This window comes from Idiotropiscis lumnitzeri, chromosome 1, assembly GCF_059441095.1.
Source record: "Idiotropiscis lumnitzeri isolate Australia: NSW breed Sydney's pygmy pipehorse chromosome 1, RoL_Ilum_1.0, whole genome shotgun sequence".
NCBI classification, from domain to species: Eukaryota; Metazoa; Chordata; class Actinopteri; order Syngnathiformes; family Syngnathidae; genus Idiotropiscis; species Idiotropiscis lumnitzeri.
Genome location: NC_142391.1, coordinates 19,008,607 through 19,035,968, shown reverse-complemented (window position 1 = coordinate 19,035,968; position 27,362 = coordinate 19,008,607). Strand labels below are relative to the sequence as shown.

At 40.7% G+C, this 27,362-nt stretch overlaps 1 protein-coding gene across 1 annotated transcript; it reads left to right on the top strand.

Annotated features, from left to right (window-relative positions):
* The first annotated feature begins 500 nt into the window (after positions 1-500).
* Positions 501-25,719, top strand: sertad4 (SERTA domain containing 4). The gene is made up of 4 exons (XM_088308066.1): positions 501-1,600; positions 20,445-20,617; positions 21,115-21,230; positions 23,138-25,719. The coding sequence occupies exons 2-4, from the start codon at positions 20,464-20,466 to the stop codon at positions 23,894-23,896; spliced, it is 1,029 nt and encodes a 342-aa protein (XP_088164192.1). The 5' UTR covers positions 501-1,600; positions 20,445-20,463; the 3' UTR covers positions 23,897-25,719.
* Positions 25,720-27,362: the final 1,643 nt, after the last annotated feature.

The following is a 27,362-nucleotide window of genomic DNA, read 5'->3' as shown; positions in this document are numbered from 1 at the left end:
ATATAAAAAATAAATTAAACAAAGCAATTTCAAAATGTGAGGATTGAAATCTCGGATTTCAAATTTGCATGATGCTGGACACTGCATCACCCCCAAGCAACCAACAGGTGGAGCAGCCATTTCAATTTACTTCGTTTGACGTCTGATGTAAATGTATTTTTTTCAACAGCGTTTGCAATTGGAATCTAAAAATATAGAAACATCTGACTTCGGTTGTTTCGTATGTGACACTACTTAACTGTTGAACGAGATCCCAAAATATCCTTGAAAATACATGTCTGTAGCGCGAGTTAAACGGAGGATAATTAATCATTCGATATACACAGAAAAAAATACTTAAGATTGAGGGTCAGTGTATTTCTTGAGTAGGTGAGATTAGAGAGTGACTCTATCGACATTTGGGGTCAGAAACCTAATCTTATTCATTATCGTTGTAACTTCATTACTGTTAGCGTAAAATAGTATTGATCTTTACAAATGATTATATGCAGCTGCATAAGTACACAGCGTGTTTATAAATGTGCATGTTTAAATATTTTATCTTTTATCTACACTGCTCGTCATCACATTCTATGAACGTATCGTGAGGTCAGTTTGTGACCGCATGGACTTGTTCCTGTTCAATTCAAGCCGAGGGTTTGTGATTTTGGCTACACCTTTAGTGGTGAACGGAAAGACAGAACCCGAGATCAGAAGATTTTATTTTTTTGTTAGGTGCACATTCCGCAGCTGAACACAGAACAAAGCGCTTGAGGGAAGAACTGCTGGAAAATAAGATTCAGTGGCTGCTTGCGGAATCAAGGGGGAAATGCAGAACAGATGAGAGACACTTGATACCTCCCTTCTTTGTCCGTCACATTCTTGCAACCGTGCTGTAAAAAAGTGCTAGAATACTTTCGCGTGTTATCGAAAATAAAGGGAATACAAATAATATTAATGAAATAAATCAGATCATATCAGTTGTATAAAATGTACAAAAATCCAATTTAGCCTATATACATATATATTAGACATTAAATCAAGACAGAACTGATGAGCGTAAATTATTTTCAACTATGGCTTTAAACTTGGATTTTGTTAATACGTGATCGAAACAACAAACAAAAAGAAAATCTAAACGTTCGTCAACATTCTTTCTTCTACGAACTGACCAGTTTGACAAATTCCGAGCAGTCCTCGAACGCATCACAGCAGCAGTTGACTTGAAGGGATGCGACTGCGACGCTGGTGTTGTTTTTCTTCTCTTTCGCTTCATATTCAAGAGCTAAGACGACAGCCGCAGCCGCGCCTTCGCTTGTTCTCGGGGAAGCTCAATGGACACAGTGATCAATTAATTAAAATTACACCCCCCCTTAATTGAGGAAACGGAAAATACCTTTTGACCACAGTGGACAGCGCACGAGGATACTCTTGAATGTTCGCATGTGGAAACGCGCGCCTGTGCATTGTCGTTACAGTTTGCTGTTTCCACTTCAAACAACGCTTACATGCTTTTTTTCTGTTTTGTTTTGTTTTACTCTTGCATTTTATTGCTGCGATCGGATTTTGTCTTCGTCTGAAAAGCAAGCGTGGAGTCAAATACCAAAGGAATTCAACTCAGGTAAGGCAATGCATGTATTGGCTACCATACAAGCGTAGGACATTTAACGTCGATCACTAAGCTATCATTACAGTGTAATAGATCTTCAAATTAAAAATTAATTGTTCTCATGATTACCCGATTAAGACTGGCCTAAACAACGGAAATGTCCTTTTTTGTTGTTTAAATTGTGTTTTAGACTACTGTCTAAGTATTCAAATAATTTAGAGCAACTGAAATGTCTTGCTAGATTTTCTTTGAAGCATTGTGGACAATCTGACATGAATGAACATTGCTATGGTCTGAGGTTGTTATACTTTTCGTGGAGTAACTGAGTCTGGTGACATAATAGACTGCTTTAGTGCATTAAACAGGGCGTAAGCAGCACCACTCATGGCGTCTTTCCAGCGTCACTTCATTAACTTGCAGAAGGATTCTGGCTTTTTAAATTGTAATTGTAAAGCTGAATGCAGTTATTTCTAGGAAACATTTCAGTACCCAGAGCGCACTTTGTGTTGTTTATGGTCAAAGATTGACCGGGAGGCGTAAACTGACTACACACCAGGCGCGTAGCTACATAGTGGCCAAGGGTGGTTATGGTCACTCCTTGTCAGTCTGTGACAACTTATTCACTGCTAGGCATTTTGGGGGCAGTCACCTCCACTTTGCCAGCCGTTTTGGAGGGTTTTCAGATTTTCCAACGGCGACGGAATATTGCGAAAGAAACATGACTCTTCTTTCATCAGACAAACAGTTGCTTTCTACCTTTCTCCATTCTTTAGTAATCATCAGTAGATCGTAGCCAAGTATGACCGTTTCTTTCCCTATTATGAATAAAAAAAAACTGAGAAAATTAGCTTTTTGTGAAAATATTAATTTCAAGCTGTTAGTAAGTAAACAAACACTGGGAAAACTTGACTTGGCAAAAAGCAACAAGACGTGGCTTGGACAAAGGACAGATGACAACAGACAATGAACTGAAAAGGACTGGAAGGAAACGGAACTAAATCCAAACAACCAGGAACACCTGGACTAGACGTAAAGGATTGGAAGGAGCTGATTGGCTAACACAAAGGACCGGGAAGACTCGCACAGGTGTACACGATAAACTAACGAGACACAAGGAAAACCTGAAACTAAATACTAAATCAAAAGCAACCAAAACAGATCATGGCACAAGCTGAACTTTTGACTTTGACGCTTACATTTTTTGCTTTTGTGTCTCTCGCTATCTCAAACATCTAAACGTTGCTTTCCTTCTTTACAACAACATAACCAACACTTGCACTATGTGCAAGTATGTCCGTGTGTGTGTGTGTGTGTGTGTGTGTATTTGGTCACCACAATTATAACTATTTACAATTTTTACTATTTACAATTTTTACATTTGGAAAAAAAAAGTGTTTACTATGAGTTTGTACTCGATACAAGTTCATTGCTACAAATGTTTGATTGTATGTAAAGTTTTGCCGCGATTACGTTGCGAACAGTCTCGCGACCACTCCCCATCATTTTTTTCTGGCATCTACAGTACGTGTGATCCATACACACATTAGTAGTGGTAACACATGTTTATTATTGCAGAATAAGGGCATGCATGTGACTGAAGGCTGAGGTGATATCAGATGATAACGAGCAGTTAGCAACTTTCCTTCCCAACTGTCAGGAAGGAGTCTTTCATGCGACACTTCTGGATCATGGCGTGGCTTGTTTGACTTGACTCTTTAGAACCGTAGCTCATCCTCGAGCGTTATCTTTCCTTTTTATCTGTGATGGCCGCCATGATCAAGGATGAGGATATTATTGGCTCCCGTTTAGCTCCACTATACAAGGCTCATAAGTCAGCCATCTTTAATTCTCCATTCTACTGTACGGCTCCCCCTTCTTCGGGCCCCATCGCCCCACCTTTTTCATGTTGCCAGATAACTCCTCCACCGTGGTGCTGCCACCCACTGGTGGGAAAAAATTCTCTCCAACCATGAAAACGTCAGAGAAGATGGCCCAGACTGTCCCACCCATGCCATTACGAAAATAAATGACCTTTAAATGCCTTTGACAAATTCATTCATCAGAGGCAGGATTTTGTTTGTTATTTTGTTTGACGAATGTATTCGTCATAGGCAGTGAATGACTTGACCTCATCAAAATGTGGCTTTTTATTTAGATTTGTTCTTGCTTGATTATGAGTGAGATGGCCGTTGTTTTGGATATTTGAGAATTTTATGACTTCAGCATACTTTTACTGTCTGATAATGAATTGCGGGCGCACCCATGGGCACCCCACATTGAAGTGTTGTGTCATTCTGGACCACTCACTGAAAATTCTTGTTCAAATGCCAGGTTTTTATGACAAAAAAAAAGAGCCAAAGATAAATCATTTAGAAATGATTTTCCACTATAATCTGTAGAGCTCAAATGAAAAAAATGAAAGAGGAAGTCAGAAAGAAAAAAAGCACAATGTGGTTGTACACCATCTTCTGGCTTTGTTCAAAATTCAGCAAATCGTTCAATCTCTGCTAAATGGGAGTGGGCAGTGCTCGCACCAATCAAAGCGCCTCTGACTAACACCAAATAAATTGTAGCTGTTTTAACAGCATTTTCCTCACATTTTTCGATTGACACAAGCCACAAAATTGCTGAAGTAAAATGGTCAGGGATGGTGCAGGAATTTCTGGGGAGCACTGCCTGTGACAATAATAACTCATCTTTATACGTCTGAGTTATGGAGTACGGTGGCCTTATCTGACAAATAGGCATGAGTCGGCATTAAATATCGTGGTTCCACCGTATGGGCTGTAAAAAGTGTTGTTTTGGGTAACTATAAGAACTTCCCATTGAATGTGCTCTGGAGTACACAAGTAGAGGTTAATTTATTTATTTTTTTTTTAAGAAATTGGTTTACTTTTTTTCCCACACAAACCAAGTAATTACTTCTCTGCTCTTCTCCTCTTTGGTAAGTAACGTCAAAGGGCACACAAACGGCTGTTAGTCACGCTAATGAGCCACTTATCTGCCTCTGTAGTGCGTCTCCGCTATTTATTTCTCCATTTGTAGCTAATTCTCACAGATGGTTGCAAACGTTTCAGTCAAGACAGCGTTCTCGTAATTTATTAACGTTACCTTGGAATTGTCTGAGAGTGATGGGCGGTGCTCTTGTAAATGTGCATCGCATTGTATTGCGTCCCAGTCTGCACATTCTTCCTCAACCAGGTTGAGGTCATCCAAACATTCTCGAACGTGCCTAATTTTTCAACAGGGCGAAAAATTGTCAGACTTAACTGACTGCTTGCACCAACAATGGAAGGTGAAGGGGACATTTTGTGTGCATAAAAATACGTATTGAAAGTGTAAGCAGTTTTGAAACGGTGAAGTATACCGAGAACCGGACAATGCATACTTAAAATAAAAGCAAAATCATACTTGAAATCGCCAAAGCCCATGTGGAAAAAATGTGTTACAGTCCATTAAATCCAATTGGTTGAACTTTTTGTTTCGAAAGAACAACATGTTTCGAAAAGGTCAGATTTATTTATTTCAAAAAGATACAAAATACAAGCAGACATGGTAGAAAGATATGGCCGAATGAAATAGAAATGCTTCAGTTTTATGTGAAATTGATTTGAAGATCTTCACTTTATGACCACATTTGTGTTCTTATTCCCTGCTAATTTATATGACACCATATGGAACGCGCTTTGTTACAGCTCCATCCATTGTGAAAAGCGCTCTAAAAATAAAATTGTATTGTATTGTACAGTGAGCGGAATTTCTGATTATTTTTTGCTTTATTTTTTATTTTTATTTATGATGTGATATATAAATCTAGTTTATTTCCATCATTAATATGTGCTGCTTCATATACTATAAAAAGATTTTCTTTGTTTATTTGGCTTCAACCAGAAGTAGAAGAAGCATTTCTGAAGTATTAGATTGGGACTTGGTATCAGCAGATGCTCCAAATTAAGTGGCCTGGACTATGGTGTAAAAAAAAAAAAAGTGATATAAAATCCCTAGTTTAAATGGTAACAATGAAACCTCACAATTTTTGGGTCTTAAGAAATGTGCCCATCTGGGTATAGCAAAATCCGCAAGTAACTTACCGTGTAATTGCAACTGAAGGTTTGTAATTGCAAAAAGAAGCCACCAGATGGCAGCACATTTTTTAAATCAGACATGGCTTTGACCCAAGTACAAAAACAGCAAATAGATGAGTTTTTCACAGAGTAATGGAGGATAGTGTCGCCCCTACTAGACATGTCCCATTTTGTTGACCGGAGTCCGAATCACTTGATTATGAGTATCTGCCGATATCAAGTCCTGATCCGATCCCTTTTCAATGCATAAAGAAGAGCTGGGCGGCCATGGCTTAGAGTCAGAACGGGTCAGCCCGTAACCTGTAGGTTGACTATTTGATTCCCGTTTCATGTTTGGTTGCATCCTTGTGCAAGACGCTTGCCCCCAGTGCCACTCACACTGGTATATGGCTGCCAGGATGGCCGAGTGGTCTAAGGCGCCGCGTTCAGGACCCAGTCTCCCCAGGAGGCCTGGGTTCGAATCTCGAATTTCCCCATTGTGGGACTAATAAAGGCATTATTATTACATTCCTCGGACGGGAAAAAAAAAACGTGTGACTTGTTGCGTATGACGACGTTCAAAACATGGAGCATAGCCACCTTAAATGAAGTTCACAAATCGGAAAAAGTTCCAACAGAAGGAAGTGCCCTGCCTTGGCAGCATGGTGACTTCCTGGCAATAATTGTGAAGGCCCAGTGCCAGATTTCTCGTCTTTGCCGCCTGCCAGAGCCCGCCGCACCTCCATTTTTATCACAAGCTCTTGCTGTGCCCCTCCCCCCCTCTCGTTCCCTTCCTTGATGTGACGCTATCAATCATATCTTGCTCTCAGCAGATTCTTCTGCTCATTAAGGAAGTGAACCTGTCGGTAGCCAGCAGCACCCTGAGCCATTCATCTCTCTCAGCAGGACACTGAGACTCACATCTGGAGCAGCATTTCAAAACATGGCCCTTAGCAGACATGCAGCGCACGCTGAAAGCGAGTCGATGCATATTTAAAGGAGGGCTTTTCGGCAGACATCGGGCCAAGCATAACATTAGCACTACTTGGGCCGCACATTCCTAAACTCGTTAGGTTTTGTACTTGCAAAAAACGGATAGAGCAGGTGTAAGATATTTTACAGAACAAATGAGGCACAAGTAAGGTTGGCGGCTTGTTTGTTCGGAAACTTTCTGCACTGATCCTACCAATGAATGACAAAAGTCCCCTCGCACAATTTCCAACAGTTTAAAGCAGTGTCTTCATGAAAAATGTATATGAATTTGCAATTCCACTTTCGGCTGTCCTGGCCACCACCTCCACCCCGACATTGCTTACCAGCCTTGCCAAACATATACCCACCGCGCATCGTCAGAACTTCCTCCTTGATGATACCATATCTATAAAATATATTCGGTCCAAACTCGACGCCCGACACTCAACACTGGCCGGGGAGTCAATCACGCAGTATTTGCCGGCCTAGAAAATTCGGCTAACGCTCCGTACAGACGGTGCCAGTGTCAATTTTAGATTTCTCAACATCCAATCACTCACTACCAAATCATATCTCGTCCGGGATCTCCTCATGGAGCGTAAGATGGATTTTTTCTACCTTACTGAAACGCTGCTATGTATCGGCCATCTAAATGCCACACGGATTTTAGAACTGACTATTGTCCCAAATTCTCTTCTGTCTCTCCTAACAATATTAATGCATGATGATTTTGATATTCAATTACAAACCCGATCAGAAGCCTTCACCACATTTGAGCCCTTGTTTACCCCCCGCTCTCCAAAGGGCGACAACTTGAAAGCCTCCATCAGAAGACCACTCACTATTTCTAAGGACATGTACACTCACCATCTCTATCACTACAACTACTTTTAATTCAAGTAAATCTCCCTAATAGACAACTTGAATCCGTCAAAATGAAGGCATCTTCTAGGCACTATTCTACCTGCTTGACAATATCTCACATCCACCGGACTCCATTCCTTCCGATTTGTACTCATCAATTTTCTGTCGTTTGGCTGTGACACAATCGTGCTTCTGTGTTGTAGAAAAAAAAAACAGACTTTGTTGCTTGAAAATGTCGGACGAAACTGACGAGATGTCAGAAATGTTCCAGGACTGACGTCACAAAGGATACATTTGGAGCCTGAATCCCTTTCAAACCGCAAGTCCTTAGAGATTAGCTACGTTCGTTATCATATTGTCATTTAAAAATGGATTATGTATGAACAATTTTGAGCCATTCACATCTGAATAAATCATTTTGCAGGCCGGTGTCATTTCATAGCAACATTGAGTGTTTCTCATTCTATACGAGAGTGGCGGTAGATGCCATCAAACTAAGACTCCTCCAGTGAGATTTGAAAGTGTCTGCTGTGAGATCACAGAGCTCTGATGCTTGCTGTCAGGCCCCTTGCCAGTACCACCGCAGGCAGCTCTTACAGGTTCCGCCCACTTCTTTTCTCACTGCGGAGATGTGTCACTTAGATTTGGTCCAACACACATGCATGCACGCATGCACACAGCAGTTCGAAAACAATTTCTTGCTTTTACAACGGTGCCCCCCAACCCCTCTTCGCTTTGGCTCACTCGCAGTGCGGACGTGGTCATCCCTGTCAGGCCGGCACTCACAGTCCCCGAATTCGAATTCTCTAAATACTGTAAAAAAAAATAATAATCTTGTCTTCTTTCTGTTTAATAGTTGATTTTTTTTTCGATTTTGTTCGGACAATGAAGGTTCCTATTTTACCTCTACTAGTTTCGACGTACAACTGCCATCTTATCTTCTTCGGGAGTTTCAAAAAATAATAATAATAAATCAACTATTGAAGATAAAGAAGATTTTTTTTTGCCTATATAAGGGATGCCACCTGAGAGAATCTCCACTGTCTGAACAAATGAAGAAGAAAAAAAAATCAAAGCTTTTGTTGGCCGCCCTCCTCTTTATCACCTTCATCCTTATTTTCCGTAAATTCAATTTACACTTTCACTTTACTGTGGATGACACCCAGCTCTTCCACTCTACAAAACTCACTGCTACTTTTTCTCCTTGCTCCCTTACTGACTGCCTCTCTTAACCCAAATTGTCAGTGTGCCATTCATGAGGAAAAAGGGGGCGATAAACTGTTCAATAAATGAGTAAAATGCAATTTTAGTATTTTTTAATTTTTTTTTTTAATGTAGCTGACCTCCAAAATGAGACCAATACAGGACTCGGGTCATGCGGTGGCAGCTCCGACTCAAATATTCACGTTAAAATTTGCTCTGAGAATTTTATGTCGCATAAATGTTCCCAAAAATATTCAACACCAAATTCTAAGAATAATCTTTAGTTTACTCACAAATTTGAATCTGTATACTGGGACCAAATTTAGTATTTTTAGATTAAAATGCACTCTACAAAATTTACAGTGTCACCGCATTTCGTAACGGGTATCCGCTAATCTGTCAGCATAATCCCCGCGTCCAACACCCGGCTTTATGTTCATTTGGTTTTATTGTAGGTGACTGCTTGTTTTTCATTTAACTATGGTTGATGACCTTGAGTGCACTGAAAGGTGGTTATAAATCAAAGGAATTCGTATTTTTTACAGTGGTGGGCAGTCAAGGCCTTCTCTGCTGGCCCAACATAATCTAGAAATCATGATCACATCCTTCACATTGATGTCATATTATATCCTAGTGCTGAATTTTTAAGTCAGTTTTTATCCAATCAAAATTCAGCTAGGTCGTGTTGCCAGGCAGATTTCATAATACCAGGAGTACGCACTATTCGTCCGAGGCCTTCAGATGCAATCATGCAGGCGTCTGTTTTGTGTGAGGAAAGGAGCTTTTACAGTTGATAGACAGTTGCGATAGCCAATTAGATCACGAGTTGGTGACAGTGAGCCTTCACACAGGCCTTACGTTGAAGGTGATGAACGCGTCTTGTGATTGGATTCTCACTTGTGAGGGGGCAGCGCTATACGGAATCAACACACCCGAAAGTCGTAACTGGCAACCGCTCAAAAATTCAATATATATTCTTGCTTTTTTAAACCACAATGGTCGAAGGGGGAAAAGTGTGGATTTAATTGCAGATACACTTGCGAGGCCGTTTTCAAGACGGACCTTTCAAGAGAAGCTAGGTCGTCCAACACTCACTCAGTAGTGCGTAAGTGTCTTTCTGTATATTATTTCTCCAGCCGTGGTGTCATAAATGACGATAATATGAGGGGGATTTATTCAAGTTGGACTTCACTGAAGGCCTACCTGTGAAATGCCCGGCCCGCTACTGATTCTTTCCTCGGACTCAGCTTGTACCACGGCCCCATCTTCTTTATCAAAGTCAATAGCTCTCTCTGTGGAAACATGTGTGCAACATATGTAATATTCTATAATACAAACAATAACTGTATTGTAAAAATTGAAATCAAATAACTTCATATATATTTGACTTTGATTCGAGATAAAATGAATAAATAAATCATTTCGCTGACCTGAGCAAGCTGCTCATCGAGGAGCCGAAAGAAATCACAATTGACTTTGATGTCACGCCCAAGGAAATGAACCAGCTAGTCATCTCTGAGTCTGTCGTGTTTTACACGGTCGACAAAGTAGCTGCTTGGAGCTTTGTGGATCTGTCACATGGGAGAATTTTTACCACAAAGCTTTCATGGGTGAGTCTAAACCGTGGTGTCAATCCTCCCGCTCTGACAAAGAGGTCTTGGTTGTCTTCAAGAACACGCGTCTGTCTCTTCTCAACAAGGCGCTGTAATGCTCGCATCATTTTGGCTTTTCACTCGAATTTGGACACGCATCAGTGTCATCAAGTGACAAGTGTCGCCGTTCCGTTTGGTGTGCGCAGCTCTTTTTCAAACAATGTCCGTGGAGCTTATTCATAAACGTGTCGGTGCTATTTGATTCTTGGATATGGCCACACATAACGCAAAGTGAATAACCTTACTTCGGGAAAACGATTATTTTGTCAAATATACCAAATAAAAAATATGTTTTATCATTTGTATTAGGTGTAATTACTTAAAAAAAATCATTTGTCATTTTCTAAACTTACGTCACACTCGGTCTTTAAGCCTCCCGGCGCGAAGGCTCTCCACTCGCAAGACGTGAGGTCAGGCTAAAAATAGATTTGCTTTCGGGTTCACATATACATAATTGCGGCACACAAAGACACCGGAGTGAACGAGGTTATGTTCGCTGTAATGCTTGATAGATTGCGCAAATTATGACATTGGAGATGACCGTCAAATTTGCATAAAAGGCAAAATAACGACCAATTTCGATCCACTTGATGAAATGGGTTTGAAGTCGACTGAAAACAAAATACCCCATTTTATTTCTATTTGCCACAACTTATTTGCTTACGCAGGCCACTGATGTTATGACACATTGATTGCATTGTGTGTCCCTGCCTGAGTGTGTGCGTGCACGTGTTTCTGTGCTATGACCCTCTTGGGTGGACTTGGAACTATTTTCAAGTGAAAACCACAGAGCAACTGTTTTCACTCCTATCTGTTCCCCTAAGGCTCGGAAACACTTAGCAAAAAAGAAGAGAACAGGGAGTAAACACTGAACACATCCGCACGCTGGTTCTTGCCACGCACACACACACATGCAGAAACCATTAACGTTTCTGAGACTGTAGAGGAAAATACTTTACAGTTCTCAAAGCTTATTCGAGGCGTGTTTTATAGATAAACGCCCAGTAAACCCGTAACTGAATAAGTGAATATAACGAGTTGCAAGAACAAACAGAAACACCTTTTTTTTTTTTTTTAGATACAAGATGTAATCTTTTTTTTATTTTTTTATTTTTTTTTTTCAAAAACAGCCTTTGTCTGAGGGTATTTTCAAGTTTGAAGTATACCAGACTGTGTTGGTTGAAAAGTTTCTTGGCTAGACCTGATAGTAATGGAATAACATGATTGTCAGCAAGAAAGTCCCATTGTTAAAAATCAACATGCACTGAAGTAGTTTGAACAAAATCACCGTCTGTCCTCAAGAGAAATAACACCGCACTTTGGGGCCCGATGAAAACAAGATGATTGTCTAGGGGCTGCCGATACGTTTGTCAGGTGACCTCAGACACGGAATTGTTGCTTTATATACGGCATACCAGGAATCATTGAGCAGTTTGGCCACATGGTTGCCATATGCGGAAGACGAAAGGCCCTCCGGCAACATTTTGGTTCTTGATACAACGAGGTTCAAGTAATGGAGTGGGCGAGGCAAGCCTCGCATTTTAATCCAATAGAAAACCGTTGAGAGAACCAACGACCAAAAAATATCGAGGAATGTAGTCATGGCATCCTGGGCTGGAAGTTTGTTGAGTGCATGCGACACAGATGTAAAGTGATTCTCAGTAACCGTGATTATATAACAAGAAATGTGTTCAGTGATGGCTTTTTGAATTTGGCAACAAATGACACTGCGTTATTGCTAAACCTCCTAATCCTTCCACCCATTTTCTCTCGCTTATAGCAGAAAGACTCCGATTTATTCTTCCCTGTTTCGTTTCATTCAAATGTTGCCTTTTCATGGAAACGTGTCCACTTTTTCTTCAATGTAATGAAATATATGTAACAAATAAATGTCATTAATATTATCCCTTAGGAAGCTAAAGTGATTTTTTTTTTTAAATGCTTACTGTACTATGTCGCTGTTGCTGCATTATTATTTTCTCCCTAGACGCTTATTAACCAGGATCGGCTCCAGGATTTATTTATTTTTTCTCCCAGGACTAAAGTGGAGCTCAACAGATACATGAGGGGGCCTGAGAAAATCATTCATGAATGTATTTTACATTATCAATTAAAATGCTGGAGCCGCTTAACTGGGGGCTAGAAAGATTCCTGACGGGGAAATAGCATCATCCCTGTTATCAATTGTTTGCTCTCCGCTTAAACACTTCCAGCCATGCCTCTTTGAAAAATCTACTGTACACTGAAGCACTTATTCTGGCCTTTGGAAGTGACACATTAGTAGAGCAATTAACATAGTCTGTCTGTTCTCATTTGCTCTGTGTTGCAGGCTACTTCTCATCCACCTTTTGTGATAACAATGATTATTAGCAGAGTTGGGCACTTGACCCTTGCCGGTCAGTCGCCCGCCCACCGGCCGCAATCTTGGTACAGTTCCGGCCTCGACCCTGCAGCCTTATTCCTAAAAATTGTCGGCCCTCAAACTTCATCCAAAAAATGGGCCAACGCCCGCCGCCCCAAAAATGGGCATCCAGGTCTGGTGTCAATCAGTGAAAAGACATAAAAACGGTTACTAGTCCAAGTTCTTTGACATTATCCAAGCAATTTCACAAACAGCATTAAGCAAACGTAATGGTTGAATATTTGACGCTTTTGAAAATGATGACGCACTGGATTGTTTGTGAAGGTAGAACTTCATTGTGTGTTCTAATTACTTGCTAATTTATATTACACCATATGGAAAGCGCTTTGTTACAGCCCTGGCTGTTGTGAAATAAATCAAGTTGCATTGTATTGTATTGTATTGTTTGCTGGCATGCGAACAAAGGAGTGTGCAATTTCATGTTTGGCCACAGGTGGCAGTAGCGATTTGACACTCAAAATCCTGCGGCGTGCAGCTTTAAATGTGGAGATTAGATTGGCCAGTCATTTCTTGCCCGTGATGAATTCCTTTGTGGTGGGTTTATGTTCCAATGCGCTGTTGCTTTACTTGATCTACATCAGGTGCACTACATCTGTAATTTAGTAAATGAGTGGTGTCTTTCTTTAAAACATTACAAATGTTTTTCTAATGGATGTGATTGATTTTAAATAGTTCCTTTACCGCACAGTAAGTTGTTTTCTTACCAGTAGACAGCTCACTGCTTACCATGCTGGGTACAACTTTAAACGTAGATGTAGCAATTAATGAGAGACAGATATGCTTTTTTTCAGGGCCGATACCAAATATTAGTGGTTGAGGAGGCCGATAGCCGATATTTGATGCTGATATTCATTTGTTAATAATCCAATGAAAAAGAATATATACATTATAATGACATAAAAAAAAAAAACAAACAAAAAAAAATCCGCCCCCCCCAAAAAAAAACCCAACTATATATCGCTTTGTTAGACCTTAGATCAATGTATCGTTTCGGTCCCAAAAATAAATACATAAATCTTTACGCCCGTACAACGCATGGGAAAGTCCATATTGCATTGGCGTTTTAGGTAAAAAATAAATAAATAAAAAATTAACATAAAGGCATCTCTGATTAAAGTTTACTGTTGAACAGTATTATTATCAGGTAGAAATAAACATATGATAATCACACCTTTATCCCTATTTTATATAAATTATGACACATCTATGTGCATCAAATGACCATTTTAATAACTTGAGTTGTTATTTAGGAGAGTAAGGAGCAATGGTTTTTAAATCACTCATTCAAACTCATTTCAGTTTGACATTTCCCAACTATGCCTAAATTGCCAGCGTGGTGGTTGATTGTTTTTCTTTTTAGTGCCTGTGCTGGAATGCTTAATGTTAACACGACCGCAAGGTTGGAATCCACATCCCAAATCACAAATAATCTGATATCATTCTAAACTATCTGAAATTCAGCTCGGTTTTCCCGCCTGCAGACAAGAACACTAATCATGAATAAATCGGACATACACAATTACAGATCATTTGAAACCAGAATGAGACGTAGTGTGTGACTGAGCATGTCAGTTGACCTTGCTTGACTCCCCATCAAAATGTTCCACGACACTAAAGCCGTGCCCGAGTGTGTGCTCCTTGTCTCATGGCTGGAGGGAAGAAGTCAATCACAACAGCAGCAATCATCGCTGTGGGTGACATGCCTGCACTCATGACAAGGCTCCCTACAGCACTTCACTTTCCCTTCCTGACTCATTCTATCCACCCATCGCCTCTGTTTCTCCCATACTCTCTCTCATTCCAAATCTGATTCTCTCTCTCTCTCTCACAGTTTGTCTTGTGCCCTGGCACTGCAATTAACTTCTCATCATCAAAGAGTGGTGTGAAAGAATGCAATATAGACCCTGACAGATGTAGAGAAGCTGTGAGTCGAGAGATAAGAGAGACGAAGCCAGGAGGAGCTCTCTGTCTGAGCATGGGTGAAGCAGTGTCTCTTACATTCACACGTCACATTTGCTTTCACTCGCATGAGTTCTTTTTTTTTTTCCTCAGACACAGGGAAACACAAGCCCACCCAACCTGTCTGTACTCACAGTCATAGAACATCTCAACATATCAGATAGAAAGCAAGACAGAGAAGGTATGCTACTCGCCTCTGAGAGAGTTCTGCAATTTTTTTCATCAACATCCATGTTTTTCCTCTCTCTCTCTGGCACAAATAATTGTCTGCCGCTACCCTCCACATGTTTCTTGAATAACACATAATGCTGTACGGTACATGGAAGGCAGCAGCTCAGTCTGTATTCTCTTTGTTGTATTTTTTTTTTTTTTACCCCTGCATTGTTTGGTAAGCTGTCAATTGTGACCGCTGTTGAAAGGATGTAAGACAGATGGAGTGAAAGAGAGAGGCCAGGGGGATGAAAGAGATAGTCAAGGAGGGAGGGGGATGTCAAGATGGAAGTCCCTACGGAGGGCAGAGGGAGTGATGGCATGCTTGTTTCTTTGTGCCCAAGTAAACGTGGCAACAGCAGCAGTGAGGGGAGGTGATGGAGAAGAAAATAGCTGCGGGGAAAGAAGCGGCTCTGGAGGGAAATACGCAGAGAAAAAGATGCTAATTAACCATGGCTGCAGCACTCAATGGCATTGACATAATTGGCCCTAGGGGGAGGTCCTTGGTGGGGGGGGGGTCTTCTGCAATACAAGTCGACAGTTTGAAACCAATAACAATTTATATGGTGCGATAAATGATAAAGCACCGTAATTTACACTTGTCCCTATTGATAATGTGTTCCTTTCTTTTCCCACCTGTCCTGTTACGTTGCTTCGTCATGCAGTGCGTTGGCGATAAACTGGAATCATTTTTCGACCCGACAGTAGAGTCAGAGGAAAAACAGCAAGAAAATAAAGAACGACATAACAATAGTAAGGGCGGCACGGTGGATGACTTGTGAGCACGATGGCCTCACAAGTGCAGAGGTCGTGGGTTCGATTCCGGTTCCGGCCTTCCTGTGTGGAGTTTGCATGTTCTCCCCGTACCTGCGTGGGTTTCCTCCGGGTACTTTGGTTTCCTTCAGACTTGAGAGCTTCATGAATTGGCTGCAAGCGGTGGCGAAGGCAAACGTACTCGACGGCATGAGTGACAATAGGCATGTGTAGCACAAAGTCGCGAGCTTGGACGGTAAGAAGGTCATTTTAATTGAACACTCTAGATTGTCCCTAATTGTCCAAGCTTTCCAACATTGGATTACACAAGTCTGAATTTTATTATGAGCCATCATAACAAACAGGTTTGCAAAGAAAATGTTTAGATAAGTAGGAGTTATTTAATTATTTTAATATTTAATGTAAATAGATATAAACCTCTTTTGGCTGTGCCCACTTTTTGTAGGCACACCAGATTCTTCAATGCCTTGTGAGAGTTTTTCCAAAGCTAGCAAAAGTAAAAACACTGAAACAAAAAAAAAAAACAAGAATTGCCTGACTGCCAAAACGTTTTAAAATACAATATATCAAAAAATAATTTTTTTAATGTTGTGCCTCAAAGACAGTACATAAGCAACACTTTCATTCTGATTTTCACATTACGACAGATGTTCACATTGTTTATTGACTGTATTTTTCAACGTAAGTAAGGGAAGAAATAATATAATATATAATGCAATACAAATATACCTAAATACAAACACAAAATACAGTTTTCCTCGTCTGTTGCAATGCTTCATGAGGCCTCATCTATCTAACACAAAAACAGCACCAAATAGGAAGAAAAAAACAACATCACAACAGCAAATCCCAAAACACAAAAACTAAACTAAATAAAAAGACTAAACAACAGAAAATAGAAAAAAACAGGAAAAAAATAAAACATTAGCCCACAAGAAGAGGCGGGTATATGACGGAGATGAAACTCATTGCTGATTGGATGAGAGGGACAGGCTGTTTGACTGCCTGACTGGCTTTCGTGCAAAAACCAAGAAAAGTGATGGAGCACCAGGAACTTGACTAAACTCACGAAAACCCGGACAAAAAAGTCAAAGAAAAAAATTCGACATGGATGTGTACAAAGAAATACTGGAGTGTGGACAAAACACAAACAGCAAATGTTACAAACAAACTTAGAAGGAATGATCCAGGGCCTCTTCTTGGCAAGCATGCAGCGTTTAAAACTGGCAGCTGATTATCAATCACTGGCAATTCTTGGAGCCGATTGGCAATCGCTCACAGGTGCGCAGCTCCTTGCTCGCTGCAGTTTTCAAGTGATTGTTTGCAACAGTTATTCGTAAATAGAAAAAGATTGTGCCAATTATATTTATTATTTCCTCCATGCAGCGCACAAACTGCTAAAACCGCAATACTGCTACTTATGGTCGTCTAGTAACTGTTAATCTCAATAATCTCATTCTGTGTATATTTATAGCTTACTGATTGTTGACGCCACATAAAAAAAAAAAGGAAGCAAGATTGATGAAAACCACGTGCAAACCAATTGGCGGGAAAGCCTCAATGATTCATGAAGCTTCATTTTCGCCATATCGGGACATTCTTTCATAATACTTAAAAGTATTTTATTTTTATTTTTTATTCTATTCCTTATATTCTGGGGACCTGACATCCCTGAAGGCAGGCGTAATCTTGCCAAGGATCAACTAATTCATCCTCCAGGACAGCCTATGAAATGTAGTGACAGGCCACTGCCATATTTGGTGTATTCTTTATTGTTATATGTCACCGTGGGGTGGAGGGAATGTTACAAACATGTCAAGTTTGGTTACTTTTAGTTCTTCGCAAATGCGAATGGAACGCAACACTCGTGGCATTAGTGCCAGAGAGAGAGCGAGCGAGACTGAGAGACGCGTGCGCATGCTCTTCTGTTGTGTATAAAATCGAGTTTGCTGTCTTCATGTCTCTCGTGAACGTTGCAAAATTAGTTTTGTTTATTGGCGCTGGTCACAAAGCCTCAATGTACGTTAGCTCCAATTATGTAAAAATACGACCATTTCACTTGGATTGTAACGCTTGACAGACCGTTTGAAAATGTTAAATATAGATATGGAATCCCTTTTATATATATTTATAGATATATATATATAGTTATATATTTATTTTTACATGTAATCATTGATTATTTCATTAATTCTACATTTATTTATTGAATTCTACATTTAATTAATAAATGAAACAATTAATTCATGACAATTTTAATTAAACATTTCATGGTATATTTATTTTATTTAATTTTGGCAATTTCAGTCCTCCATAGAGGTGGGCATTGACGGTCCATCATTAAGTTCCCGTAAGTATTTCTGAGCGATAGGAGTGAGGGAATGTTTCATTCTTAGGGGGCTTGGATTTCTATTGTACACTATAGCTGTTCCTCATTTTGCTTTCACTGCAGCACCAAAAGTTCCGAATCTGTCTCGGTTTCATTACTTCATGCTTTACACCGCCTAAATCTAAAGATCATTCTGTGATCTCCCATCTGGAAAAAAAAAAATGTTCCTTTCATGGTTGTGGTGAATGACCGGTAATTATTGCACCCACTTCTCTTCACTGATTCTTCTTCTTTTATGCTCGGACTTCTTCAGTTTTCTGGTGACGACCCGTGGCTGTGCTGCTCAGATTTCTATTACTGCCTAACAGCATCTTCAGCGTCTTCTTGAGGACGCGTGCATTTCTTGAAGCATTTCCATGTTTCCAGGATTAGTTTGAGGAACAAAGCCGGCTCCCTTTCCGTGTTGGCATGGCCTTAGATACACTTCCCTGTTCATTTCTTCATTCTGTAAACACTTGTGAAATTCATGATGCTTCAAAAGGTATTAGACAAACAACTGCGTGTTTTTGCAATCAAAAGTTAGTTCATGTAACATTCATGACGGTCGTGCATATCAATTTGCTCCTGAATTGTAACACTGAACGCGTCATCCAAATAACTACTGCGGAACTACTTCATTGGCTCTTGTTACAGCTCGCTAGTGAGTTTGGGAACAAATGCTTGTGAGGAATATACACACGTAAAGCGGTTCACTCATGCCAAGTGGGGAGCTTATTGAAGCGGACACTTTAATCTGCTACCCCAGCAGGAGTGCGGAGGGTGTCACCTCAGCTTGCGTCTGTCGTGGAAGGTTGGTTGTACTTGAGAGTATCTGGAAAGGAAATCAAAGTGAAGCAGCTTTGAGGAGGAAAGCAAGTGACAAGAAAGTCCAGCTGCTGCTGTTTGGAACAGCTGGCTTTGCATCGTACATGAAGGGGAGGACTCATGCGTAAATCAAATGACAGACGTTCACAGTGATCAAAAGGGCATATTGTCTCCAACTTTGCGTTGAATTCACTTCTCGCCTTCCCGACGGCCGACACGAAAGGGAATGAACACTCATGATCTGCCGCTCACAATGGGCTACCGGGGTCAAGTTCAAAAACCTACCTAGCTTGTATCGAAAGGGAGGCATTTGGTGGCCAATGACAATAAAAGATTGTTATTTCACAATACTCATCGCAATCTCATATTTAAATTAGTTAGATGGTGACACAATTCAAATATTTCAACCAGATTTTGTGTTCCAATCACACATCTCATTCACGCTTCTCTTTCCTTTCCTTTCGCTTCCCTGTGGAATCCCACAATGGCTGTCAAGCATTTTGCTGATTCTCGCACCAATTAAAGACCAGCTTATCGTTGGCGTGAGTGCGGCGATACCTTTCTTCTGTGGTGCCATAGGCTGTTTTATACGGTGACAAGGGGGGGGGCAGCTGTCACCCTAACCAAATGCCTTGACTGCCTGTTGCAACCCCTGGCTGTTGGTTATGACTATCAATAATACAGTCACAATTTTACACGAAATGTTCCTTATATTGTCTCCGTAGTGTGTACTCCTACTTTGATACCCCCTTCTTTCGCAAAGAAATAGTTGCATCCGTCGAGATCCTCATCTGCATTTGTTAAAAGATCAAGAGTGAAATAAACTTGACCAACCGTATTTTGAGTACCTAATTATTCTATTTTAAGAATACTCGCATTAGTTTTTTTTTCGTTTTTTTTTTTTTAATGCCAACGTCCTTGATTCTATAGTTAAACCCATAGCAACGGCGTAACAATGAAAATGCTTTTATTCGTCAATCGTCAGTGAATTACGTCATTCATAGAACGACAAGTCTCCAGTCGCCATTGTACTGCATCTGTTTGAGTGGCAAAAGTAAAAAAAAATAGGGCACGTAAATGGACCAATTTCGTTCTGGCAAAGAGAGGGAATTTCAAGCCAGTGTCGACAAGTGTACTTTGCCACAACTTCGAGGATCTGCAGTGCGACCTCCGACTCCCTGTGCTGTGTGTGGGCTTTCCCTAAAGCAACTCCGGCCTTGGACAAACGTTCCCTTAGCGTCTCCCGACTACTGTAGGAACTGTAAATATTACAATCCATTTTGAAAAACGTGTCATGTCTAATAATTTTATGGCCAATCAATAACCCTTGGTTGTTGTTTATGAATGCATTTGATTTCAAATATGCAATTTTGTGACGTAAAGGGAATTCCGAAAACGACACCTGGATTCGAAATGTGCGCGTGTGTGCGTGGACGCTTTCTAAAATATCATCACACGAAATAACGAATGCACCGATCAACTTTATTCAATTAACAGGGTTGGTATCAGCTCGATAACTGATTAAATGTTGCTGATTTTCTAGATCCAAATCAGGAAAAGAGATGACCCTCGTCTTGTCCATGAATCATTTCTTGGAGCCAGAGGGAGAAACTTCCCTCCCAGCATACCAACCAGTATGGAAAACGGAGCGCTGCAGTAAACCTTGCCTGTCAAACACCACCTCACCAGGCCACAAGGACCACCAATTCAATCCCGGTAAACACGTCAACTAACTTCTGTCTTCTTTTCCTTGAAATTTAAAAAATTCAGTGACATCCAGATTTTGAGTTCCTCTAGACAAGGACGAAAGTGGTCTCAAGGAGAAATTGCATGTTTTAGTAAGATGGAGCCTTGGGGCAGCAAGTATAACGAAAACAGCAAGGGCCCCAAAACTGAACCTTGTGGAACACCATACGACAAAGGGGCAGAGCGAGACTCAGAGCAACCTAGGCGAACATAAAAGGTCCTGCCAGTCAAATAGGATCTAAATCACTCTAGTGTGCGACCACTAATGCCCACTAGGTGCTGTAAACGAGCCAGAAAGAATGGCCCACCGTGGCAAACGCTGCAGTTTGATCTAACAAGACAAGACACACATAGTCTCCAGTGCCGTTTTCCGAGAGGATATCATTCAAAACTCGCAGCATGGCTGACTCTGTGGCTGCTCTGATATCAAATATATGATTTTGTTTCAATCATTCTGTTTTCTGTAGAACCTCCCGTTCGACGACTTCCTGACCATGTGTCAATGTCAAGCATTGCATACTTCAAGAGAAAATTTGTCGATGATGATGACGCTTCATTCAGCTTCAGGACATACTGCCAGACTGTAAGTATTCAAGGACCTATTTTATGCTTTCATTATTGTTTCAGTCATCAAAACAACATATTGGGCCGGATTTCCATGCCCAGCACAAGGGTAGTGCAAAGCGCGATCTAACTCTGCGCATGGGTGGAGTTTACTCTTTTTGGTATTTTCATAGCTGCACAGAAGTATAGACAGCGCCGTTGTGGTCGTGAACCAGGGCTGAACGGTTGTAGGAAGAAATGTAATTGCGATTTTTCTGACATACTGCGATTTCGATTTGAGTTGCACTTTTCTTCACAATGTACAGTGAGATTTACAAACATGACAGAAAATGCTATTATGCAATTAAAAAGAATAAAATATATTACCGTAATAATTCAATTACATTAATGAGATTTTGCAAGGAGGGCAATTCTTAAGTTTTTAAAAACTACTTTCCGTCAAGTATAATTTTGCAGTATAATTTAATTGTTATTTTTTTTTATGTATACCATTTATTCACGACCGTAGGGCGCACCATATTCAACGATGCAGTCTCTGTTGTGGTTGCTATCTCTGTATTTAACACATGCATAACGCACATCATATTATTGGGCGCAGGCATGTCAAAACGACCACAACTAAACATGCATTCACACGTGCTAGCGTAGGTTTAGAAAAAGTCAGCGGGAGAAAAATCATTGATAGTTTGGCCACCGCGCTTCCTCTCATATATGATGTCAACTTTTGTCACTACTCAACCAATAAGCAAGCATTCACATTACCCTCACAGTACGTGTTCACACATTACCGTTTCTAGGCGACTCACTTACTCAACAGACTATGTCTGTGTTTCACTTCAGCGATGAGCACGCTTAGCGACTCCTCGTTCGCCTCCTCAGTTAAAACGCTACTTGTTCGTTTATTTGTCGCCACAGAGGAGATGATCCACATCACGCAGCTCGTTGCTGCTGCTGTGCACAAATTTACATATAGTACAAAAAAAGTCCGTGCTGCAGCGGCGCAAGCTAGCTTGGCACTTAGCGTTCAAGCAGTGTTGAAAGAAATTACTTCCGGGACTACGAGCGGAAAGTGTAATTTTTTTTTTTATTATTATTATTTTTATCAGTACGACGCTGGTTTATGTGACTTGCTTCGTGAGCCTTTAAAACAAAATATAATTTGCATTGTCTGAGATTGCAATTTCGGTTCCAAAACGATTAATTGTACAGGCCTTGTATGACTATAGCCAACTACATACAAGAGAGGTGATCAGTGTGGGTAGTTGTGGCCGATAGCAGCTCATGAGTGAATGTGCATTCTGTTACTACTCATGGGAATAAAGCAACTTAAGAGTAAAAGCGGCTGTGTTGTCCTCTAACCACACACGATGGTGTTTCATTGGCGTCACATTTGTAAAGGTTCATGAGGAGTTATTAAATTTCGTGTCTTCCAAAACATCGGCATATAAAAACTGTTCAATAAAGGTCAGATTCCTTTTTAGTCAAGTATAATTTACTCTCGGAAAGTCAAGATGGATTCAGACGTAATCGATCAATGACAAGTGCGATAATAGAATCAATTGAAACAATAACCAGAGCTGGGCACTTGACCCTTTTTTGACGATCAGTCTGGGTAGACTTCCAGTCTCCACCCGCAAATTTTAATTTGTGGTTTCCCCCCAGGGGTCAGTATTGGGGCCTAGCGTATTCATTATACATTTCTATTTGCAATGTACTGGAAACGATGAGACAAATTGTTGCAGATGAACCAAAACAAGCATTTTTTTTTTGGTGGGGGGTTGTTCAGGTGATGAGCTAAGTCCATTTCATTGGAATTTAACATGCTTAAAATCTGGTTTGATTTGAATAAGATGGCATTAAATATTAACAAAATGAAATAGATATTTTTTACAAATAACCTTACCCTGGTTGCCAACTGTCCCTCAGGTAGCCCCCGTTTTGGAGGAACGCGCCCACGTACTGCGTCTCTCTCTGGAGAAGATGCGCTTCATTGATGACCCTGAGATTTTCCTGCGACGGTCCGTCCTTGTCAACAACCTCCTCCGGCGTTTACGAGCTGACATCTTGCTCCAGAGCACTGAATGGTGCTTCTCGCCCAATCCAGTTTTTACCAGCGTCTTACCCCCAACCTCGAACCCCTCACAGCAGGCACTCACCAGATCTGTACCCACACCAATCTGCTTAGCACCCCAAGCCGGACCGCCCTTTCGTAAGCGGTTCCGGATGGTCCGTGCAGGACAAGGGGACCTTGGTGATGACTGCACCCAGACGTGTTGCTGCATCTACGCTGCGGCGGCAGCTGCGGGACACTACCTCCATCTCCCCTTCTCCATGTACGATGCAGAACTGGCCACGCCGCACTCGTCCTCCTTCTTTCAAATATCGAGCCATCCTAAGTTGGGTCTGACTGTCTTAGAAGGGCCCGATGATGAAGATGAGGAAGCAGAGGAGGAGGATGAAATGGATGAAGAGGAAGAGGAGGAGGAAGACGTTGGGCAAAGGAGACAAGCGGGACCGTCTACTGATTGGCTCAGAGCTACGTCAAGGCCGAAAGGTCGGACGAGGACCATGCTGGGTCGCGCTCGCAGCAGGACGCAAGCAGACAACTGCGTGACAGCCCACATGGAAGAGCAGGGGGAGGCTGAGCAAGAAGAGGTGGCGCTCGGTGACCCACCTGGTCAGTGAGACTCTGCTGCTGAAGAAGAACTCGTCAAGGATCACTGTCGGCAGCGTCGGCATCACAGACAATGACGACTCGCTTGCGTACAAGTCAAGAGACTATAAATGCAGAAACTTGTTTCGTAGACTGAAATTTCATGATTCAAGAAAGATTCAGTCAGAGGAAGACCTACAAAACATTTTGACATTGGTCAATAATAAGGGATTTTAAATTCAGTAATGCACTGTCTCCAAGACTATTTTCGAGATCCATAACATAGCACAAAGGCATCAAAGAAAGCCGTGCAGTGGTGCAATGGTCTTACTTCAGGACCCTAAACAGGACTGTCTGTCTATAGCTGGGTTTCCATTGCCCAAAAGCAACATGGTCATGAAAACACAGACATTTCCGAAAAACCTCTTAAATATCGCAAAAAGATTTTGACGCTCTCATGAGGTGGTCTTTGATGTGTCGGAAGTGGGATTCCCGCCTGGGCGACGTGACGTGGCCGGCGGAGAGCATTCCTCGCCTCGAGTGACGCCTCAGGCACTGACTGTCCTGTTGCCCCGGGGGAAGCGGTGAAAATATCGGTCGTCGTCTCAACCCTTTCCAGGCCGACCACCCTGCAGGGGTCACCGCGGAGAGTGATTCCGCCGCGTGTTGTCGGCAAAATGCTACAAGTTGCAGTTGTACTTTATCGAAATTGTAGACATAACAATTTTATTTTGCAAAATACTCGAATGGAAACCCAGCTATTGATTGTGTTTAGAATACTATGTAGCATTCCAAAACTTGACTTTACTCCTCTTTTTTTTTTTTTTTAATTATTATTATTATTATTATGGTTGCATTCATTTGTGTCGAGTATTGAGTTATTTAGACCTGCAAAAGAGACAGCATAGTGACTTCTTTATATTATATAGACAATAATCGAACGCATTGGCAATGTTAAAACATAAATATAAGTGCCTTAGAATTTTTACAGTTCATTCATTTTGTGTCTTCATCTAATTATTCCTAAAAGACTTGACACTGGCATTTGGTTGAATGCTGTGACCTTTTTCAAATGTGGGTAAGACTATTACTAAAGAGACTCAAAATGCATACACTTTTTTTTTTACATTTAGAATGCATGTTGTGGATAACTCAGCACTGACATACACAAACTTGAGCCAGCCTTGAAGAAACCTTTTCACAGCTTATTAAGGCCTAGTCTGTATCCATTTCTTAACAATGTCAAGTATTTTTTCTTGTTTTGTGCCAAAAGACATTTAATCTATAATATAACATTGGAATCTCATAATAAATAGAGTCAATCTGTTTTAGCTTTGACTTTCCAAAACGTGCACACATATCATAACATATCTGCACTTGAATTTATGTGCCACATTTGAATCAATTGACAAGGTTAGTTTGGCTTTTGTGAAAGTTCGCAGACTGTACATAATTCCTCAGATAGTGGCAGACGCTAAAATAGATGTATCTCCGCGGATTCTTAAATGATCTTAAATCTCTGGTTCCACTTCGGAGCCATATTAACCTTAACGACAGCAACATCTCCACTAAGTGGCAAACTGTAGTTCCATTTGACCTTGACCTTAAAGACCAAGTATGAGCTCAGTTCATAGAATGGCAAATAAAATCCATTTGTGTCACAAGTAAAGTAATTACACGTAATACAAAAATAAAGAATGAAAAAAAAATAATTTATTACTCAAAATACGCTGGGTCAATTTTAGCTCACACTTGGTCTTTAAGATAATTTGCTGTGCCAACAAATAAAAGCTGCACATTCTGGACACAAGAAGTTCCACATTCCATTGTAGCACAGAAGTAACGATTATTCACCGACCAGACCGACCAGTCAAAGTTTTAGATATTTCAAATGGTGCATACATAAGCATGGATCCCCTGGACCCTCGGCCACTATTTTCCAAAATACTGTACAGGAGTTACTATTAACAACAACTCACAAAATATTTGGACAGTGTGACAAAGTTTGTAGGATTTGCCTTCTACAAAACCAGAATGGATCCAAAATGAAACCCTTACTTAATATGTGAACGAAATGGGAACATCAACAACAAATACGGATATGGCATTTAGGATTTCAAGGCGTTTCATGCCGTGTTGGTTTTCAGGGTCTCAATAATATTGGGAAAATTGTAAATACTATATAAATATAATATGTTACATCTGTATGGCTGTTGACGGCGTTTATTGTGATAATGTGTCAACAAGATGTATTGAAATGTGTGGAGGGATTTCCTCTCACATTCAGCCAAATGCTGCAAAACAAAGCCCAGCAACTCAAAATGAACATGAACACGTACTGTGAAAATAACACCTTTCTAAAAAAAAAATACTTTTTATCAATTTCCAAGTCAGTCAACTAATCTCTACCCAGTGGAGCAATTACAAAAAACGGAACTTGATAAAAGTTATGCTGGAGTTACGACTGATGAAAGTGTCACCGTACGTTTTTAGTCCACCACTTGCACTGAATTACAAAAATTGGCGTGAGTAGCAAGGATGCTGCCATACTAGCAGTTCCATCAGAACATTTGTTCACAAGAAAAAGACCCAAAAAATTCACAGTTCAGAGTGGCCACGGCCTGAAATTTCACTGGCAGGGCGTGTCCCTGTTTTGGATTTGATTGGCGCACAATATTGAGCCACCGTACATCAGTTGCACTGCCAAGTTGAACAAACTGATTCGAGATGAAGCTTTAACATTTGGTTGTTGTTGAATGAGAATGTTTGGATTCGTCACTCATAAACATATGCTCAGTCGTCAATTTAAAGTACAGCTCGTGTCTTTTTTCCGTTTGATTCACTTTCAACCTGTTCTGTTTTGACACTGACAGTGCAAGCTTCCTCTAATAGGAACGATACACAAATCATTAGCATTCATGGTGTGTTTTCAGGATTAGCGAGGTCTTATGCTTTGTTTTTGTTTGTCTGTTAGACAAATGCCATTTTTTTAAGCGACATAAATAATGGATATCAGGAACAGATCTTACTTTCCAAAACATTTCAAGTTCCCAATTATTTTGACGAGTACTGTATGGGGTGTGATTGTTCCAGTGAGCTTTTCGTGCTTGTTACCTGCCTCTCATCTACTGTTCAAACAACAGCACACTAATGACTATTTTGGCATGTGTGCCTCTTACAAATTGACGAGTGGAGTGCCAGCCAATCGCCACCCCCAGCATCCTTTTCTGCAGCATAGGAATCCTGTGATTATGAGTGCTGTTTTTTTCAAGGAAATAATTTGACAAACCACTGTTTTTGACGCAAAAAAGAAGTGTAACACAAACAAGATAAGGGTCCATGTACTCTCTTATCTTGAGGTAATGTTCTGTGATGTGTGCAAGTCAGTAAAAAGTTAAGGAGCAAAAAACAAAATGGTCTCTTTCTCTTTCTCAAAGCATGTAAATCCTCGAGAAGCTTTCCGATACAGCACAATGAGCGCTAACACAGTCGTGTCAT

Excerpts from the sequence above, each read along its gene's own strand:
- sertad4 (XM_088308066.1), top strand. The coding sequence starts at position 20,464 with ATGACCCTCGTCTTGTCCATGAATCATTTCTTGGAGCCAGAGGGAGAA. Across the intron at positions 20,618-21,114 it reads GGACCACCAATTCAATCCCG|AACCTCCCGTTCGACGACTT; the intron begins GTAAACACGTCA and ends TGTTTTCTGTAG. Across the intron at positions 21,231-23,137 it reads TCAGGACATACTGCCAGACT|GTAGCCCCCGTTTTGGAGGA; the intron begins GTAAGTATTCAA and ends ACTGTCCCTCAG.